The sequence below is a fragment of the Salminus brasiliensis genome, chromosome 11 (genome assembly GCF_030463535.1).
Source record: "Salminus brasiliensis chromosome 11, fSalBra1.hap2, whole genome shotgun sequence".
Lineage (NCBI taxonomy): Eukaryota > Metazoa > Chordata > Actinopteri > Characiformes > Bryconidae > Salminus > Salminus brasiliensis.
In genome coordinates, this window is record NC_132888.1 from 976,090 (window position 1) to 996,661 (window position 20,572).

The 20,572-nt window shown below is 44.2% G+C and overlaps 1 protein-coding gene across 1 annotated transcript in view; it reads left to right on the forward strand.

Moving 5' to 3' along the window:
• The window catches only part of palm1b (paralemmin 1b), a 28,336-nt gene extending 11,127 nt beyond the window's left edge, over positions 1-17,209 (forward strand). The window contains exons 2-7 of the mRNA XM_072691276.1: positions 3,021-3,066; positions 5,131-5,211; positions 11,573-11,694; positions 13,681-13,747; positions 13,884-13,905; positions 14,565-17,209. Coding sequence (XP_072547377.1) covers positions 3,022-3,066; positions 5,131-5,211; positions 11,573-11,694; positions 13,681-13,747; positions 13,884-13,905; positions 14,565-14,950 — 723 coding nt within the window. The 5' untranslated portion in view covers position 3,021 and the 3' untranslated portion in view covers positions 14,951-17,209. The remainder of the gene's footprint in view (positions 1-3,020; positions 3,067-5,130; positions 5,212-11,572; positions 11,695-13,680; positions 13,748-13,883; positions 13,906-14,564) is intronic.
• Positions 17,210-20,572: the final 3,363 nt, after the last annotated feature.

Sequence of the window (20,572 nt, forward strand, 5' to 3'; positions counted from 1 at the left end):
CAGTTATTACAGCTATATGCATAACCCTTCATAAAGCAAGAGCATACACTGCTCAGCCATAAGATTAGCACCACCTGCCTGATGGTGACTAGGTCCACCTTATTGAAGGTGGCCTGCTGTGGTATCCGACACCAAGACTAACGTTAGTTGTGAGGTGGGCCGGGCCTCCATGAGCATCAGTGAGTGCCTTGGGTGCCCATGACCCTGTCAATGATACACCAGGTTCTGACCTTGGATCACTTTTGGTAGGGACTGACCACTGCCCTACTGGGAGAGAACACCCCACAAGACCTGCCTGATGTTCTGGTGGAGAGCCTCGACAGGCAGGAGCCACTGGACCCAGATCATCAGTGCTATTCACTTCAGCTGGCAGTGGTACTAATGTAATGGCTGATCTGTGTGTGAAGTGTGTAAATGTCTTAATGCGTTATATTGTCCCCTGAAAATCTGCCCTAATGCTCTTATCTCATAATTATTGTAGTTGTTACATAAAAACCTTGTATCTGTTCTTCACTTTTCTCCATGAAGTGAATCTGCAGTTGTTCCTTATGTATCAGAATTTCTGTTGTTTTCGGAAATACGAGGGATTTGGAGATTTGCAGCAGCACTGTTCTATATTATTAGAGATAATTACTGTACTGTATCGTAGTAAGACAGCACTCCTGAAATAATAATCAATAAAATAAATGTATTTATAATTCTGTTTTATTAATTTGCAGCTCTACAAACAAAACAGACAGTCTAAACACACGCAACCGGCTCGCTCTACTAGCTTAAACCTGATCAACATGATTGATCTCTGACCCCAAATACGGTTAGTCAGTGAACTAGAACTAGGGGCAGTGAGCACACACACCCCCAGAGCGGTGGGCAGCCAACTCAGAGAGAGTGAAGGGCCTTGCTCAAGGGCCCAACGGTGGCATCTTGCCGAGCCCGGGTATCGAACCCACAACCCTGTCATCAACAGCCCTCGCAACCATTTAGCAAGATTCTTGCATGGCAAACACTAGAACTTCATAGCAACCACCTGGTATACCAATCACTTTGAACTTAGACTGTCGTCAATCTTCCCTGCCAAATATACTATATAGACAAAAGTATTGGGACACCTGCTCGTTCACTGCTTCTTCTGAAATTAATTCTATTAAAATAGTTTCTGTTGGAGTAACTGTCTCTACTGTCCAGAGAAGAAGACTTTCTACTAGATTCTGGAGAAGCATTGCTGTGAGGATTTGATTGTATTCAGCAACAAGAGCGTTGGTGATTCCAAAAGTACTGGATGGAGCTCCTCCACCATCATTCCAGAGAACACAGTTCCTCCACTGCTCCACAGCTTCTCAATGCTGGGGGGCTTTATACCCCTCTAGCCCACGCCTGGTGTTAGGCAGCATTGAGCTCCAGAGGGTCCTATTCTATTGGCAGTACTTGGTAATGGATGCAGCTTAAAGTAGCTGAATGCATTTGTTAGAAGGGGTGTCCACAAATATGTGGACATAAAGTAAATCTACAGAGTCTCCACCACCACCACAGTAAAGAAATCAGGGTCAGTAGGTTTCTGTAGCGTGAGACTCGGTTCCACAGCCGGTTCCACTCTGACTGCGCTCGTCTCACTCTGCACCTTTCTGCTCACAGGGGCTGAATAAGGCGTGTTCAGTGAGAGCGGCTCTACATCTGCTGCTCGGTTGGGTGTGTAATCAAGGACACATAGCTCAGGTTCAGTCAGAGGCTTTGAATGTGCGACTATTCCTATTAATGAATTAATTTATTTCCTGTAGAGGAGGGCTTCCCTCAGGTTCAGCTTCATGCAGACGGTCTGGAATCAATTACGCAGGAATGTGAAAGGCTGTTAACGGCGCTGAGACTTACATGCCGCCCATAACTCCAGCCTCCTCCGCCGCTGCCTCGGTGTGGCCGGTACAGCCCCGCTCGTCTGTGCCGGTTTGTTTTTTCCGGGACTAAAGGAAAACAGCTTCCCATTACGCTATTGATCTGCTATCGAGCTGTTTTCCCTCCGCGGAGAGACGTGTAAAGCACGTTTTACAGCAGAGAGGCCTTCCTGGACACATTACACACTCCCAGGCCCACAGCTGGCCTTATTACTCGTACAGCAGCTGTCTGAACACTCAAACTGCTGCATGGAGATGGAGTAGAGAGCTGCTTTCCCTCACAGTCCAACACCTCCACTATAGTAGGAAGGTCGGGAACTTGATTTCAGTGCCGAGACCGAAGTGTAGGTGTGATGATGTTTTATCATTATTATCATTATTGTGATAACTGTTATTATTATGATAAGCAGTAACCTCTTCAGAGCGCACAGAGAGCAGAATTAGCCCTGTTTACCTGAACGAACTGCAGGGATTCTGATACTGAGAGTTTTTGACCACCTTTACTGGTCATTTCTTCAGCTTGCTCCTTTCGGGGTGATCCATCGTGGATTCTGAGGTGTGTTTAGGGTCATTATCCTGCCCGTTCGTCCTCTTCCAACCCCAAAGCATGATCCATCCACCCCTATTCTGCACCCTGTTTCCTCTGAACACATTGACAAAAGTATTGGGACACCTGCTCATTCACTGCTTCTTTTGAAATCAAGGGTATTAAAAGAGCTGATGCTGCTTCTGTAGGAGTAACTGTCTCTACTGTCCAGAGAAGAAGACTTTCTACTAGATTCTGGAGGAGGATCATTGCTGTGAGGATTTGATTGAATTCAGTGACTAAGAACGTTACTGAGGTCAGGACCTTGGATATTAAGTTCTGCACGGTTCTTCCACTGCTCCACAGCTCCTCAATGCTGGGGGGCTTTATACCCCTCTACCCCACGCCTGGCATTATTAGGCAGCATGGAGCCAATAGGGTCATGATGTCTATCTGCTCCACAGAGTCCTCTACAGGGAAGCTGAGTGTGTGCATTTGAATTGTTTGTTAGAACCTTGGACATGTAGTGCACTGTTGCTCGTTGCAGGACTTTCACTGAAATCCTCCAACCTCAGTAACAATGCATGTGTTGTTGTTCTCTGTTGCAGGATGTCGGAGGCTTTGACACAGCAAGAGAGACTGCAGGCCATAGCTGTAAGTGCACAATCTCAACTGATGTGACCTGAAAGCCCCAAGAGAACAGAACACTGGGTTACTGAACGCTGGCCGGCGGGGCTGTTGTTGTGAATAGACTTTATATAATCAATGTATCCAGGCTTCGGGCCTTCTGTCTTAACTGCTAATAAAGGTGTCATTAGTCTTCAGTGGCAGAGCTAGTGTTAACTAATCCTTTTCAATTCAGTGTATTTTCACAGGTGTGCACTCTAATGGACTTCTGTTCCTGTTCTTTTCCTGATTAATTGATTAATCAAAGTGATTATGGATTGACAAATCATTTATAGGAATCGTCTTCAGTTGCAGACCTAGTGTGAACTAATCCTGCTGATTTTTAATTCGGTTTATTTCAGCAGGTGTGAACGCTCTGCCTGAACTCAGGTGCAGACCAAATAACTGAACAAACTTTTGCGGAATTTCTTTTCCTGAATAATCGATTTATTGAAATCGTAATCGATTGATCAATCAATGACAGAGATAGCCATTATTTATAGTCGTGGTGTAAACTAATGATTTTTAATTCAGTTTATTTTGACAGGTGTGAACACTCTGAAAACTAAAAAAAAAACACTTATGTGTACACTCTAGTGCACTTTTGAACACTTTTTTTATTTTCCTGATTAATCGATTGATTGAACTCATAATTGGCTGACTAATCATTTATAAGAATAGTCATTAGTTGCAGCCCTAGTATGAACTAATCCTGCTGATTTTTAATTCAGTGTATTTTGACAGGTGTGAACGCTGTGCCTGTACTCAGGTGCAGACCAAATAACTGGGGAACTTTTGCAGAATTTCTTTTCTTGATTAATTGATGTATCGAAATCATAATTTATCGATCAATCAATGACAGAAATAGCCATTAGTTATAGTTGTAGTGGGAACTAATTATGCCATTTTTTATTCAAATTAATTTGACAGGTGTGAACGCTCTAAGCTCTTATGTTTACACCCTGGAGAGCTTTTGCACTGTTTATTTTCCTTATTAATCAATTAATTGATTATGGAAATAGTCAGTAGTTGCAGCCCTAATAAAAATTTTAACTTTACAGCTGTGATATAAAACACTCCTGAATTCCAGTCAGAGACCTGTCCCGCCGGTGTGTAGAGCGTTTGCAGCTGTGTGTGAAGGCACTTTGCTGAATTATTGATGGAGATGAGGAGAGCCCTCGCAGAAACACTCGAACAGTCTTTAACCCCGGCTCTTCTCTAATGTCAGACACGAGGTGTTTCCTGAGGGGCTGCCTTGGGCGAGTGTGTGTCTAGAATAGTCATTTGGTTTTTCCTCATTTTTTAGCCTTTTCCTGTCATTGTTGGAGTGGTCAGTGGAGTGATAGTGTGGTCAGTGGAGTGATAGTGTGGTAGGCTGCAGACCGTAGAGGTTTGACCCCGTCCAGTGGCAGCATGTCTGATTGAACTGACCGTGCATTAGTAATAAGAGCACTTCAGTTTGCTGATCAATTTCATACATCGACTCTTTCCAGTGAGTCAGCGATCTGAATCCTATACAGTGAATTAGATACAGTCATATTGTGGTAAACCTTCAAAGCAAGCAGTCTTAATATAAAGCTATGCTATGATGGGTGTGCTGAGCGATGCCCACTGCTAAAAGTAATGTCTCTGTAAGTGTAAACCTCTTAAATGCAGTCTAAAGATTATTATTAAAGATTGTTATAGAAATATAATAAGATTAATGATCTAATTTCTAGCTTATTAGTACTTGTGATTTTATCATCTGAAATGGTCTTATTCTGTTGGCAGATAGTTTTGTGTAATTTTAGAAATGGATAAGATAATTCATCGCGCCCATTTAGCTAATAGCAGTTTAGCCCCGCCTATTCAGCCTACAGCAGTTCAGCCCCACCCATTCAGCCTACAGTAGTTTAGCTGTGCTAATTTAGTCTACAGCTGTTTAACCCCACCCATCAACCTGCAGCAGTTTAGCTTCTCTTATTCAGCCCACAGTAGTTATATGGATATGAAGGCTGAGTGTGATCTGAGTCTGAGTCTTTCTCTGTCTCTCTGTCTGTCTCTGTGTTTCAGGAGAAGAGGAAGCGTCAGGCTGAGATAGAGAATAAGAGGAGACAGTTGGAGGATGACCGCAGACAGCTACAGCACCTCAAGGTACCGAAACAGTGACTGAGATGGTATTTTAGCTCCTGGTCTTCCCCTACAGGTGGGGAGTGTAATTCACTTTCACTCCTCTGCAGTAAATACAAATCGGGCTTTGAGCGCCCCCTCATGGACAGCTGTACACATGCATTTCTGGACAGTGTGAGAGCTGCAGAAGCTTGATCTGAAGGTGGAGCAGCATGTGGGCGGAGGCGGTAGAGTAACACTACAGGATTTTACTCTAATATGACTCTATGGGTTCTGCAGCGTTACACAGCAGTTCTGGAGAGAGGTTCTCCTCCTGCAGCTCCACCACCAAACCTCCACAGTGCAGTAGCAGCAGCAGCGCTCCGGCCCGGAGTGGGAATGACGGAGACGCCCTTCTCCCTGTTCAGTTCAGTCAGTGGAGTTGGCTGCCCACCGCTCATCGGCTGCCCCTAGTTCACTAGTGTGTGTGTGTGTGTGTGTGTGTGTGTGTGTGTGTGTGTGTGTGTTCAATACCACAGATGGGTCAAATGTGGAGGACACATTTTGCTGTACAGAGTACAGTGACAGATACCTGCGCCTTTTATTATTTTATATGATTATTTTTTTAATTATTGGAATAATTTATAATCCAACTTTTTGAAAAACTAAGAGTCTTAGTTTTAGTTTTATAGTTTTAGTAAAACTACAGTGAGAAACCTCTTGGGGGCGGGGTTGTTGGGGAGAGGGTGTTGCAGTCTTACCACTGTGGTCTAATCTACTGAATCATTTACACTATATGGACAAAAGTATTTGGACACACCTCTTAATCATGTAAGTTCAGGTGTGTGATTCAGTCCCGTTCAGCCACAGCTGTATAAAACCAGTCTCTAGCCCTACAGTCTGTCTTTCTTCCACACATCAGTGAAAGAACGGGAGGTTCTACAGAGCTCACTGAACTCCAGCGTGGTTCTGTATGTAATAGGAGACACCGCTGCACCAACAACAACAAGTCAGCTGGTGAAATCTCCTCCTTCCTAGATCTTCCTCCATCAGCTGTGAGTGGTGTTATTATTGAACAGTGGAAGAGTTTAGGAGGAACAGCTCACAGAGAGCAGCTCAGCCACCGAGTGTCTGTCAGACCACGTAAAGTTACAGAGCGGGGTCAGGGCCGAGTGCTGAGCTCAGAGCAGAGTGCAGAAAAGCCTCCAACTGACTCAGTAACTGCAGCAGAGCTCCAGACCTGCTGCTGCTGGTAGAGCTGCAGAGGAGGACCAGCTCCAGAGTAATACAGCCTGTGGCCTGTTTAGAATGGAGTGTCAGAAAAGCCTCCAACTGACTCAGTAACTGCAGCAGAGCTCCATATTAATAATGCCTATGGGATTAGAATGGGAGGATAGAAAAGACATCTCCTGTAGGTGTCCCAATACATTTGTCCATATAGTGTATGTTCTGATGAGTTTATTGAAGTGTGTGTGTGTGTGTGTGTTTGTGCTGATGGAGATGTCTGTTGATGTCGTCATTCAGAGGGATCATTAAAAGCTCCAGGGATTGGCTGCCTGGGTGTGTCCTGCCTGAGACATGACTGTACCTACCCCCCCCCCCCCCCCACCCCCAGCGGGGCTGATCTATTTAAAGCCCCTCCACTGAGAGCTGTAACGTGAGAGTGAGGTTTGTGCATTTTGGAGTCACAGTAAGGGGGACGGGGGGCTTCCTGTTTTGAGGGACAGAGAAAAATCTGTATCCTCTCTCTGAGGGGGCGCTGAGCCGAGCCCCTCACACACCAGCTCAGCGAGTGTGACTGAAACGCCCACGTCCCAGCAGCAGCTTTAACCTTCTGGACTAAGAATGGAAGTCTTTGGAGCATTTAGGAGCATTTCTATTGGTCCATACATCATAAACTCTGACTCAGTATAAAGAACAACTGCACTAGAACTAGAGCAGGATTAGTGTGTGTGTGTGTGTGTGTGTGTGTGTGTGTGTGTGTGTGTGTGTGTGTGTTTATGAGTAAACAGAGTGGGCTGTGTGTTTGGGGGCGGTCTCCGCTGATTTTACCTGCTATTGTCTTTTTTCACAGAGCTGTTTTACTCTGCTTCCTCCCGAGCGCGCTCAGACCCTTTATCCTCCCACCGGGCCGCCTGTGTGTGTGTGTATGGGTGTGTGTGTGTGTGTGTATGTGTGTGTGTGTGTGTGTGTGTGTGTGTGTGTGTGTGTGTGTGTGTGTGAATGTGCGGTGATGTCAGCCTTACAGTCACTGTGCCAGAAAAGGAGAGCAGGGCGGGGGTCGCAGAGAGAGAGAGAGGGAGAGAGAGAGAGAGAGACTGGTCTGCATTTACTGTTGCTGACACAGAGTGTGTGTGTGTTTGTGTGTGTGTAATTATAATGATATTTGATAATGGCTGGAGTAACTCACTCTGACTTGTAGTGTGTTGATCACATGAGAGAGAGAGAGAGAGAGAGAGAGAGAGAGAGAGAGAGAGAGAGAGAGGGGGGAAGGAAAGGTAGTGAGGAGAGAGAGAGGGTGGGGGAATAGAGAGAGAGAGAGAGAGAGAGAGATATGATGTCATCTGTATGAAGTAAAAAGAAATAATCCAGTTCTGTATTTTAACTCTTTCAGCTCTGCAGCAGTTGCTGCACTTTTGCTGCAATTACATTTCACACTGCAGTAAATTACAATCAATTACATCAGTAATTGAAAAACCTTTTTTTTATTTACATTCTGACTGTTTTTACACCCAGCTAAAGTGCACCAGAGTGTGCTGGTCCGTGTTCCTCCTTCAGGCGCAGTCATTGATTAGGCAGCTGATTCATTGGTTAATCAGTGGGAGAAAATACGCCCCTTTCTAACATCACTGTGTTATGATTTCAGCCTTAGAGAAAGTTAGCAAATGGTCATCTTACTGGTCATCTTACTCCTTTGCTTGTGTGATGGTTCCTCTTCGTCTGCTGGCCTGAAGTGGTCACTCCCCTCCTTTGTTTGTATGGTCCTTTGAAGTTTCAACTATGAGGTGATCCAGCCACCCCCTAATGTTGATAATACCTCACCTTCATCATCCACTTACCCCTCCTTAAACTCCTCCTCCTCATCTCAGTGTACTTTAACGCTGACAGTCTATGCCTTCTTTGGACTGGATCGAACTGGATTGGATCAGACTGGACTGGATCAAACTGCTGACAGACAGTTGATCAACTAAGCTGTGCCCATGTATGTGACCTGACTCTCGAACCTGCCTCCTAGATGCCAAATTTCTGACATCAGGAAAAGAAAAGGTGCTGACACCTGTCAAAACGACATGACGAGTTCACACTACTGCAGAGATCACTGGATTAGTTGGGATGAATTGGTTAGTGCAAATCTCTGGATTCACTCAAACCGAGGCCGTTCAGACAGACCGACTCTACGGTGGAGTGGAGTGAAGGCGTTCTCTTCAGGTATCAGGGATGATTCATACACAGGTACAGCAGGAGTTCATGGCAGTGAGTGGGGTTTTCTCTCTGAGGGTTAAGGAAGCTGATTAGCAGGTAAGATCTCTGTCACACAGAAGAGTCAGAATGACCCCACCTACTCTCCACACAGCGCAGAGCGCAAGTCTACACAGACAGCAGAGTCAGCACTACAGCACCTCCCTCAGACACACTGCTGAACTGCTGATCATCTCTCTGCTGTTGGGTCATCATTAGGGTCTGACCGAAAACCCATCAGACTGGTGATTAATTCAATTAATTTTTAATAAATGAATGTGGGAACAGATGGATGGATGGGGTGGATAGAGATAGATGGGGAGGGAATAGATAGAAATAGGGTGGGCATTGGTAAAGGTGCACATATTTGTCACTGCACAGTGAAATGTGTCCTCCGCATTTAACCCATCTGTGGTAGTGAACACACACACTAGTGCACTAGGGGCAGTGAGCACACACTAACCCAGAGCGGTGGGCAGCCAACTCCAGCACCCGGGGAGCAGAGAGGGTAAAGGGCCTTGCTCAAGGGCCCAACAATGGCAGCTTGCCGAGCCCAGGAATCGAACCCACAACCCTGTTATCGATATCCCGGCCACCACTGCCCACAATGATATTGGTATGGGGATGGGGCTAGGTGGATATGGATGGATATTGGTATGGGGATGGGTCTAGGTGGGTATCGGTATGGATGGTATGTGTATGTTTGGCTTGGTTTGGGAATGGTTGGGATGAGTATAATTGGGTATGGGTATGCATTGGTATGGAAGGGATTGGTGTGGATGTTGATGGGCTGTGATTCGGTCTGGGTATAGATGGTGATAGATATGGATGAGTGATGGAATGTATAGGGGTGGGTATGGATGGTATGGGTAACTTTGGGTATGGTTGGGTATGAGTATGGATGATGATGGGTATAGATGGGTATGAGTTGATTGGTATAGGTACAGACAGGTAGGGTATAGATGGTTAAGGATGTGTATGTGTTTGGATATAGAATGGCTAAAGATGGTTTGTACTGAGGAGTATGAAATAAATGGATATGGAAGGGATTGGTATGGATGGGGATGGGGAGGGGTATAGATGGGTTTGGATATGGATAGTTGGGCATGGGTTTGAGTATGGATGATAATGGGTAATGGGTATATAATGTGTATATATAATGTATAGGTATATCCAGATAGGGTATAGATGGGTATGAATGTGTATGTGTTTGGTTGGAGAATGGCTAAGAGTAAGGATGAGTATATAAGGGATGGATATAAATTGGAATGGATGGGATTAATATGGATGTTTAAGGGTATGAGTTGGTATGGAAAATGGGATGGACGGGCATGAATCGGTCAATCAGATGAATCAATCAGATGAATCAGATGAGTATAGATGGGGATGGGTGGGACATGGTATGGAGATGCATGTGGATGGGGATTGAATGTATAGGGATGGGTGTAGCTGGGTAAAGGTATTGATGAGCACTGGCTGGTGTGGGTGGGGATGGATTTGGATGGTATGGACTTTAACGCATATGAAAGGAGATGTATATGGGTTTGAATAGGTTTGAATAGGTGCCGTTGGTCATGGGTATAGATGGGTAAGGGTACAAAGGGATATATGGATAGATAGGTGTGTATTGGGCTGATATTGGCAGAAAAGGCACGTACTCTTACTGTGATGGATAAGTGGTCCAGTGGGTTGGAGAGGGTTTGAGGGATTTAAGCATGATAGCCTACCATTAGATGCTCACCTTAATTGAGGAACTTCAATTAAATACAGCTTAGAAGCTTTAAAGTCCTTGAGATTCGAATATCTGCACTCATATCAGCAAGGAATAGAAATGCACGATGGCCTGAGGAGGTAGAACACTGAGCTGTTTATTGATATAGAATTGAAAGAGCGCTGATACTTTCGATACCCTGTGAGGCACTAATGTGGTCCAGAATCCCCTGACAGGATGCTTTATCTGGCGCCGGCCGTAATGCTTCCCTCTGCAGATATGTGCAGGCAGTGCATTAGCTGAATGCCTAAAGTGAGAAAGGATAAAGGTGCAAAGGTAAAGAAGCTAATGGACAGCAAATGGTCATGTGCTAGTGTCATCGGGAAAGATGATAAATGGCCTAGATGGCTGGACATCTACTTAGGGTCCTCCACAGGGAGTTAGAGCATGTTGGAGTTGGGAGATTAATAATGCTAGATACGCTCTCTGTGAAAAGTTTGTGGACTGCAGAGAACCTCAACACCACGCCATTAATCCAGCGTTCAGTCCTGGATTATGTGAACACTGGTAATTATTTGGACTACTGGTATAACTGAAGTTGACAAAGTTATTCACTTATGATTTGGAGTAAACCACCTCACCTGTCAAGCATGGTGGAGGTAGTGTTATGGTGTGGACATGAATCGCTGCCAGTGGAAGTGTATTCTTTGAAAATGTGACCGCTGACATCATCAGCAGGGTGAGTCTGTGAAGTGAGGAGGGCTGTATTATCCACTCAGGTTTAACCAAATGCTTCACTGAACTGAAATGATCTGCAGTGGCCAATAGCCAATCACCTGATGGCAGTCAATCAGCTCCAACAAAGACCTGGCAGAGCATCACCGTATTAGAAACCCAGGATCTGGTGATGTCTCTGGGTTTCAGACTTCAATGAAAAATAATTTCATATATATTGGTTAGTTTTGTTTTGTGAAAATATAGTCCAAATATTTATGGACTAAACTGTATATGCCAGTAATTGCAGGATCTAGAACTCCAGGATCCAGAGCCTAGTTATAAAGAACTAGAGTTCTAGTAAAGTGTACTAACTAACAGGGGTAAAATTATAGTGTGTGTGTGTGTGTGTGTGTGTGTGTGTGTGTGTGTGTACAGACTCAATCTGCTCAACCACACCGTGTTTTGTTCTCTCTCTCTCTCTCTCTCTCTCTCTCTCTCTCTCTCTCTCTCTCTCTGCAGTCTAAAGCACTGAGGGAGCGATGGCTTCTGGATGGAGCGCCCTCCAGTGGAGAGAATGAAGTTCAGAAACAGCTGGAGGAGGACGAGGCCAAAACCAAACAGCTGGAGCAGACCATCCTCAGGTCAGGTTTCCTTTTTGAATGTATAAATATAGAGCGGAATATTATGATGAATATAAAGATGATAGAGTGGACGTGTGAACATGCAATTAGTATTATTTATTACTTATTATTATTTATTATTTATTATTACGTTGCTGAGTTTAAAGTCGCCCTGAAATCAATCAAATCTTTACTTTTGTCAGTTTGTCCAATCAGATCATTAAAACACTAAATGTGCCTTAATATGTCCAATAATAATAATAATAATAATAATAATAATAATTTTGAAACAGGAAGGAACAGACAGACAAAATTAAATAACAATATTAACATAGAAACTATTAAAATACAGACAAATTATTAAATAATAATAATATGATAAATAAAAAGTACTGGCAGTAAAAAAAATGAAATTAAAAGCACAGTCAAATAGTAAAATATAACATTGATCAGTATAATCAATAATCAGAATTTTCTGATATTTATAGATATCAGTGCAGAGATGCAGTCATCATCTCTCTCCCCCGAAAATGATCTCACATACAATCAGATATTGAGGAGGACACATCCCCTCCCTAGCGATCCCCTGCAATCTGTCAGTCAGACTACCTGTTGATCTGTCTGGAGGGTAGAAGCTCTCCAGGCTGAACAGCGTTGGTGGTTTTTAGCTCGTCTGTGTCGGTTCTCAGGGTGTCAGGCTGATCTGGAATCAGAGATATTAGACCGGGGGGGGTCAGATACAATCAGCCATTTTCCTTCAGTGAATCAGATGACCACAGAAGCATGACGGGCGGAGCTGTCGGAGCGTTTCTGGATCACTGTGTGTCGGTCAGATCCAGACTGATCAATTTCACAGAGGCTGGACGGAACATGACCATCACACCACGTTCCTAAACCGGGACAGAGCAGTACTGCAGGACAGCAGGACAGAGCAGTACTGCAGTACTGCAGTACAGCAGGACAGAGCAGTACTGCAGTACAGCAGGACAGAGCAGGACAGAGCAGGACAGAGCAGTACTGCAGTACAGCAGGACAGAGCAGGACAGAGCAAGACAGAGCAGTACAGCAGTACAGCAGGACAGGGCAGTACCGAGCAGGACAGCAGTACCGAGCAGTACAGCAGTACTGAGCAGGACAGAGCAGGACAGAGCAGTACAGCAGGACAGGGCGGGACAGAGCAGTACAGCAGTACAGCAGTACAGCAGGACAGGGCGGGATAGCAGGACAGCAGCCAGATGTGTTTTTATTGCACAGCAGGAGCGGCTGACCCACTGCCGGGACATGTTGTCCTGCTGTGTAGGGAAAGAAGCCACTGTGAGGGACCCAGCATCAGATTTACATGATAAGAAATAACTGCTGTGTTGATATTGATGAGTATTGATCAGATTGAGTGTAAATGATCAGTTATGGATGTAATTTGGAGCCGTAAGAATATTTTGATATATGGAAGTATTGTGATATTACAATACACACAGTATTGATTATTAATAAAAAGTTTAGGAGTAAAGATTGGTGTCTGACAGTGGTTCATTTAGTGTTCTGTTTAAACTCCGACCACTAGAGGGCAGTGTTGATTTAGAGCCCTCTGCTCTGATTGGATAAAAATGTAACTTTTTTAACTCTATAATGTTTTCTGCAGACGATGGCGTGCTTTTATACTGTTCTTGACTGTTTTTTTTTTAGTTTTCTTAAAATGTAATTATAAAATTGCAATATAGTATTCTTAATCATAACCTCCCTAACATTCAACGTATCGTATTGTCAGGTTCATGCCTGATACACAGCCCTAATGTAATTAGGCCCTAATGCAATGCCAATTACTCAGTTCCCATGTCTGGCTCCATTCACCACCACTGTGAACAATAAAACCCGACCCCAACCAATATTCTAAAACTAAATATTTAAGTCTGAGGTTATTTAGGCGTGTGTCCAGCACAGCCCAGCCCTGTTAAAGACATTTATTAAATAAAATCGTCTATAAAAGTTCATTATTAATGTGTTGTGCAGGCTGGAGCAGGAGATCGAGGAGCTGGAGACTGGAGTTCCTGCCAAACCCGCAGGACAGGACACCAGTGTAAGAGTTACTGAGTTCCTTCACACACATGAGTTTAGTGATAAGAGGATATTAACACTAACAGACAGATAATCAGTCATATTTACTGAACTGGACACAGTGCTGAGACCGGACAATATTCTCTGTTCTTTTTCAGACTCCAGACGGTCCTGGGAAAGGTATGAATCAGACATTTCACCAACAACCTCAGTCCTTATCAAGGCTAATGTTCACTATATGGACAAAAGTATTGGGACACCTGCTCATTTAGTGTTTCGTCTGAAATTAAGGATATTAAAAAGAGCTGATCCTGCTTTTGTTGGAGTAACTGTCTCTACTGTCCAGAGAAGAAGACTTTCTACTAGATTTTGGAGGAGCATTGCTGTGAGGATTTGATTGCATTCAGTGATAAGAGTGTTAGTGAGGTCAGGATGTTGGATGATGATGATCACCACCCCACCTCATCATCCTTACCTCATTCCATCCAAAAGTACTGGATGGAGCTCTACCACCATCATTCCAGAGAACACAGTTCTTCCACTGCTCCACAGCTCCTCAATGCTGGGGGGCTTTATACCCCTCTAGGCCACGCCTGGCATTAGGCAGCATGGAGCCAATAGGTTCATGATGTTGATCTGCTCCAGAGAGTCCTATTCTATTGGCAGTACTTCTTCTCTACAGGGACTAGACAAGCTGTGTGTGTTTATCAGTGTGAGCAATGAGTGCAGGTTAAAGTAGCATGTAGAAGAGGTGTCCACAAACATTTGGACATGTAGTGTAGCTCAGTTGGACTGTGATTGTTCACTGTGCTCTCTCTGGTCTGTGCTCTGCTCTGTAGTGGAGAACGGCGTTCATCAGCCCAGTCCCAAGAAGGCAGTGACTGGCATTGAGGCCAAGCTGCAGTGCACCAGTCCGGATGCTGCCATCGAAAACGCCAGCGCCGAGCATCCGGTTACCATGGTGTTCATGGGATACAAGAATGTGGAGGACGAGGCGGAGACCAAGAAGGCCCTGGGCATCGAGGACACGGTGAAGGCTGAGTTCGTGGTCATTGAAGACGGAGAGAGCAAGGGAGCAACGGAGGGAGCCAAGGAGGAGCAGGCACCTCTGAACGGCACCACAGCCAGCCCCGAGAAGAACCCAGAGGAGGCCAAGAAGGAGGAGGCGAAAGAGGAGGAGGCCAAGAAGGAGAAGCAGCCGTGCAAGTGCTGCACCGTCATGTGAGCTTTAGCTTCAGCTCCGTGCTTCAGACTCTCGAACCCAACAGAATACAACCCCAACAGCAACAACGACAGAAAAGCCCGTACAGTACAGTACTGAGCAAAGGTCTCGGGGCGGCTGAGAAAATAGCCCAAAGCTGTTAATCTCCTCAGTAAGTGTGTAACGTTTACCCAACATCGCAATAAACACAAAAAGACTCAACTAGAATTTACATTAAATAAATGTAAGAAATAAAAATCAATAACATAAAAATACTGTAGACAAATAATAAAATAAATAAAACATAATACAGTATAAAAGTGACCAATCAAGTCTTACCTTCTGACCAGTCAGGACCAAAACTTCTCACCAATCATGGCCATGATTCTGACCAATCATGGATTAATCACAGGTGAACTTGGGACCAATCAGGTCCAACCTTCTGACTGATCAGAGCTGAGCTTCTGACCAATCAGGGTTAAACCTCTGAACAATCAGAGATGAGCTTATGGCCAGCCAGTGATGACCTTCTGACCAATCATAGCCAAGCTTATGGCCAGCCAGTGCTGAACTTATGGCCAGCCAGTGCTGAGCTTCTGACCAATCAGAGATGACCTTCTTACCAGTAAGTGATGACCTTCTGACCAATCAGAGCCAAGCTTCTGACCAATCAGTGCTGAGCTTATGGCCAGCCAGTGATGACCTTCTGACCAATCATAGCCAAGCTTATGGCCAGCCAGTGCTGAACTTATGGCCAGCCAGTGCTGAGCTTCTGACCAATCAGAGATGACCTTCTTACCAGTAAGTGATGACCTTCTGACCAATCAGAGCCAAGCTTATGGCCAATCAGGCCCAACCTTCTGACCAATCAGTGCTGAGCTTATGGCCAGCCAGTGCTGAGCTTCTGACCAATCAGGGCCGAACTTCTGACCAATCAGAGGTGACCTTCTTACCAGTAAGTGATGACCTACTCACCAATCAGAACCGAGCCTATGGCCAATCAGAGCTGAGCTTCTCACTGATCAGGGCTAAAAATCTGACCAGTCATAGATGACCTTCTTTCCAGCCAAGATTCTGACCAGTTAGTGATGACTTGACCAATCAGTGCTGAGCTTCTGACCAATCAGGGATAAACTTCTGACCAATCAGTGCTGAGCTTCTGACCAATCAGAGATTACCTTCTTACCAGTAAGTGATGACCTTCTGACCGATCAGAGCCGAGCTTCTAACCAATCAGAGCCGAGCTTCTGACCAATCAGAGATGAACTTCTGACCTGTCAGGGGTGATCTTTGATCAGGCTTTGATGTTTGATGGTTCTGCTAAGTTTGACACATGAACCCGACCAAAGTCGAGTCAAAGTTGTGGAACCCGACCAGAGTGTCAAATTCACCCTGTCCATCAAAATCAGCCAGAAATCAGCCTGGACCAAAACTTCATCATTCTTCTGGACCACACTGGGCTTGGACCACATGGCCTGATCTCTGCCACTGCTGTCGTATAACGAGCGATTTTTTTCAAGAGCAAATTCTTTAATGATTTTTAATAATTTTTAAATAATTCAAATGATTTTTAAAGGATTTTTATTGGGGTTTTTTTCAGTGTTTTTTATATAAATTAATTTCTTATTGACAGAATTGCAGACAGATCAGAAGTGATCAAACTAACATACAATAAAATCAGTTTAGTAATATGAGCTAACATTTGATCAGCTGGTCAGCTGTTATTATAATAATAAAAATAATAATAGAGGTAAACACTCACTGTCCAGATAAACAGCTTCACCGCCGTTTCCTCAGGTGACCTCAGACTTTTACACTGACCTGTATGTCCTGCACAGTGACCTCACCGGTGACCTTAACCCTCGCAGTGTCAGCCTGAGTCTGGCTGCAGGTGAACCGGACTCAGACGGACCCTGTATGGGTTCACTCGGCGCTGGTGATTTCACTGTGTGTATATAATACAAATCGCTGTCCAGTATGTATTTCTTTTTTATTTCTATTAATATTTTTCTATATTTCTGTCTTGACATTTCTATATATATATATATAAACATATATTTTCATTATGTATCTTATGATGTTCAGTACTCGTGGATGGACAGAAAAAAAAAGCAGCAGGTTCCACCCGATTGGACGGCTTTTAGTGGCGTTTCACCTGTCTTACTGTAACACAACGTGAAGGACACACTTTACAGCATCTCTATGAATATTTAGCTATTTATCTCTCTCATAGTAGTGTTTCTAAAATATGACTTTATTGATTAAATGAAATTATTATATTGACATATGACAAAGTTATGCTTTTATAATATACAGTATGTATCGTGTTTGGTTTTCCTTTGATGTTTCGATCATCTCAGACCACTGTGAGGACAGGTACAGTACATATACTGTAGTTCACTCTCGCCCATCATGGTAGAGCAAAATTAGTGTAAATAAACTCGATGTATTTATGACTGTTCCTGCTGCGAGAGGACACGCTTTGTCCAGGGAGACGACAACAAAAGGCCCTTCATGGTTTTAACACTATTGCTAAGTACCACATCCAAGCCCCGCCCACTAATGGACTGTTGTGGATACTGTTGTGAGATCAGACTCTCCTATACGAACTTCACCGGCGTTCTGTAAAGCCTGTCTGACCTCACAGCGGTACCCATGAAAATACAGTGGGATGATCCATTCCTAAGTCCAGTGCTAAGTAGCACATTCAAGCTCCGCCCACTAATGTACTGTTGTGGCTATGCCGTTGTGAGGTGTCTAACCTAGCAACACACAAGACCAGTCCTAATTCAAGCTTTCATCTTCTGCATTTCAGTTTGATCAACAATCCACACTGAGCTGATCCTCAAAACCATCAGTAAATGAGCTGCAGCTGAAACTGAGGTTCAGTCTGTAGCTCCGCCCCCTCAATCTGTTTACTGTTTATTCCCATCTGCAGGTTAGAGCACCTCTGTCACATGAGGGGAGGCCTTCCTATTCTCAGACTTCCTGACTATGGAGGGTTGTGGTGTTGACGGGATTTGAACGTATGACGTAATCAGAACTGGGGTTTTATGGAGAGGAATTTTACAGCTCTAGACCGGCCCTACGGTCTAACTGCTGCTCATTAAGCGTGAGGAGGTCCTCATAAGATCAGATCCCAGCAAGGCCTCAGAACTCAGCGCATCCCAGTCTGAGGAGGTCATGTGATAGGGGGCGCTCTAACCTGCAGATGGGAATAAACAGTAAACAGATTGAGGGGGCGGAGCTACAGACCAAACCTCAGTTTCAGCTGCAGCTCATTTACTGATGGTTTTGAGGATCAGCTCAGAGTGGATTGTTGATCAAACTGAGATGCAGAAGATAAAAATGTGAGTTAGGAGAATTTTAGACTGAACTGAGGTGAGTTCACTCAGAAACGCTCTATAAATTGGCTGCATAATTAATAATTATAATAACAGATATTGCTTATTTTTGTGCTGTAAATGATTGGAGTTCTGGTTTTAGAGTTATGAGATTGTGCTGATTCTTGGTTACCTAATATTATGTATAAAATTCGGTAAGTGGGTTACTATCTACTATCTCCATCCCTTAATTATCAAATTATAATTAATATTATTATCCATTCATTTGATAAAGTAATACTGTTTTTCTGTTTACATTCATTTTAATCACCTTTCTCATCTCCACCCCCTAGAAAATGCTTTATCCTCCTTGAGACCAGTTAAGGTGCCTCACCCTCGCAGGACTGTGCTGCTGTAGCTAACTGAAACAGGGCAGGTGGGAACCGTCAGCACCCCTCATCAGGCCGGGCTCGGTTTGGGAGGGGGACGCCTGTAACCACAGATTCACACAAGTAGACTGTGTGTTGGGTTTGCGTTTTCCACAATCCTGCCTCACAACAGTTGCTACGACTGAGCACACTAGTGGGCGGAGCCGAGAGAGGTCAGTTAGTCCTTAATTGGGACCAAATGTAAGCAGAGAGGACCGGTTCTGTTCTGCCAGCAAGCAAAGCTCATCCCCCCGATTCTACAAACACTCCTGCTCTGAAACGTCCGTCTCCCCTAAAAATGAGGCCTGAACCCGCGTCTCTCGCCAGCGCCTGGGCAGCGGCTCGCTGGGTGGAGTAGTGTGTGTGTGTGTGTGTGTGTGTGTGTGTGTGTGTGTGTGTGTGTGATGTACAGTGCTTACAGTTCCTGTATGTTTTGTACTGTGTGTGTGTATGTGTGTGTATGTGTGTATGTGTGTGTATGTGTGTATGTGTGTGTGTGTGTGTGTGTTTTTAATTTTCTGGCCAAAACAAAACAAACAGATTGTACACCACTCTCTGACCGATCACCTGGATCACCACTTCATCGCTGTCTGAGTTCTGAGTTCTGATCGGACCGGACCGGGCCGGACTTCATGTCTCTGTGCTGTTTGAGTTATGGGTGGTGTCTGTGTGGGACAGTAGGCTGCGTCCTGTCATGCGTTCTAGGTGCTTTGTTGGTCTGACCAGTGCCTGTTATGGTCCAAGTGTTTGATTCAGGAATATCACAAATAAACACAATGTTTCTTTACTATGGATGAAGATCAGACTGCTGCTTCCGCCTCCTTCAGCCACGACTCGCACAGCTCACACACACCTGCACTGTGAACACGCAGCGAACCGACAATGTGTGTTAATGAATAAATAAATAAAATCATTTCATTACTATAATAATGATTAAACATATGTAGTCCAGCTGTACCTTGTGATACAATTTTAAATGATAATAAAATAATAATTATTATTAATATTATTGTTATTATTGTCATCCAATTTAGGTGGAAGATTTTCACCCCACAGTTTTCAAGATATTGACCTCATACCACCTTCAGATTAATTATAACATTAGAATTAATATTATAAAGTATAATATTACACATTTTATAAGGCAACTGATATTTTTTAGAGAAAGAAATGTGTGTAAATATCATTTTACCACCTAATATTCATTAGAAACATGAATAGGGAATATGATAGACTCACAAATCTCTGCATAATTAAGCAGTTAAAGCATAAACAGACTCAGAGCGGGAGTTTAGGGAGTTTGGGGGGGGGGGGTTGGAGGGAAACGCTCGGTTCTAGATAACCTTACCCAGTCAGAACTCTTCACAGGGGTGGTGACAATACAACAAGACAAGCATACTCACCATTAATCCCAAACACACACACACACACACACACACACACAGTGACAGTGAGCACACATGCCCGGAGCGCTGGGTGTCCATCGCTGCGTCGCCCCGAGAGCAGAGAGGGTGAAGGGCGGTGGGCAGGATGCCACTGTTGGGCCCTTGAGCAAAGCCCTTCACCCTCTCTGCTCTCCAGACTGCGCTGCAGTGTTGGCTGCCCACCGCTCCGGGCAAATGTGCTCACAGTCAGTGTGTGTGTGTGTGTGTGTGTGTGTGTTCAAGACAGAGGCCAAATTCCATCATTAACCAACATTACCAGTGAATATGGTTGTTTTTAATAATTTTGGATTTTTAAAATACACTTCGGCCCAAATCTTCTCTGAATGTTAGTAAAACAGTGTCTCTCTATTTTTGCTAAAAAAAAAATAGCAAAAATAGACCGAGACTTTGAGGAGTATCGTGAATAAAAACCGCAGCTCGGTATCGCGCATCGGAGCTCTGCTGAAGTTT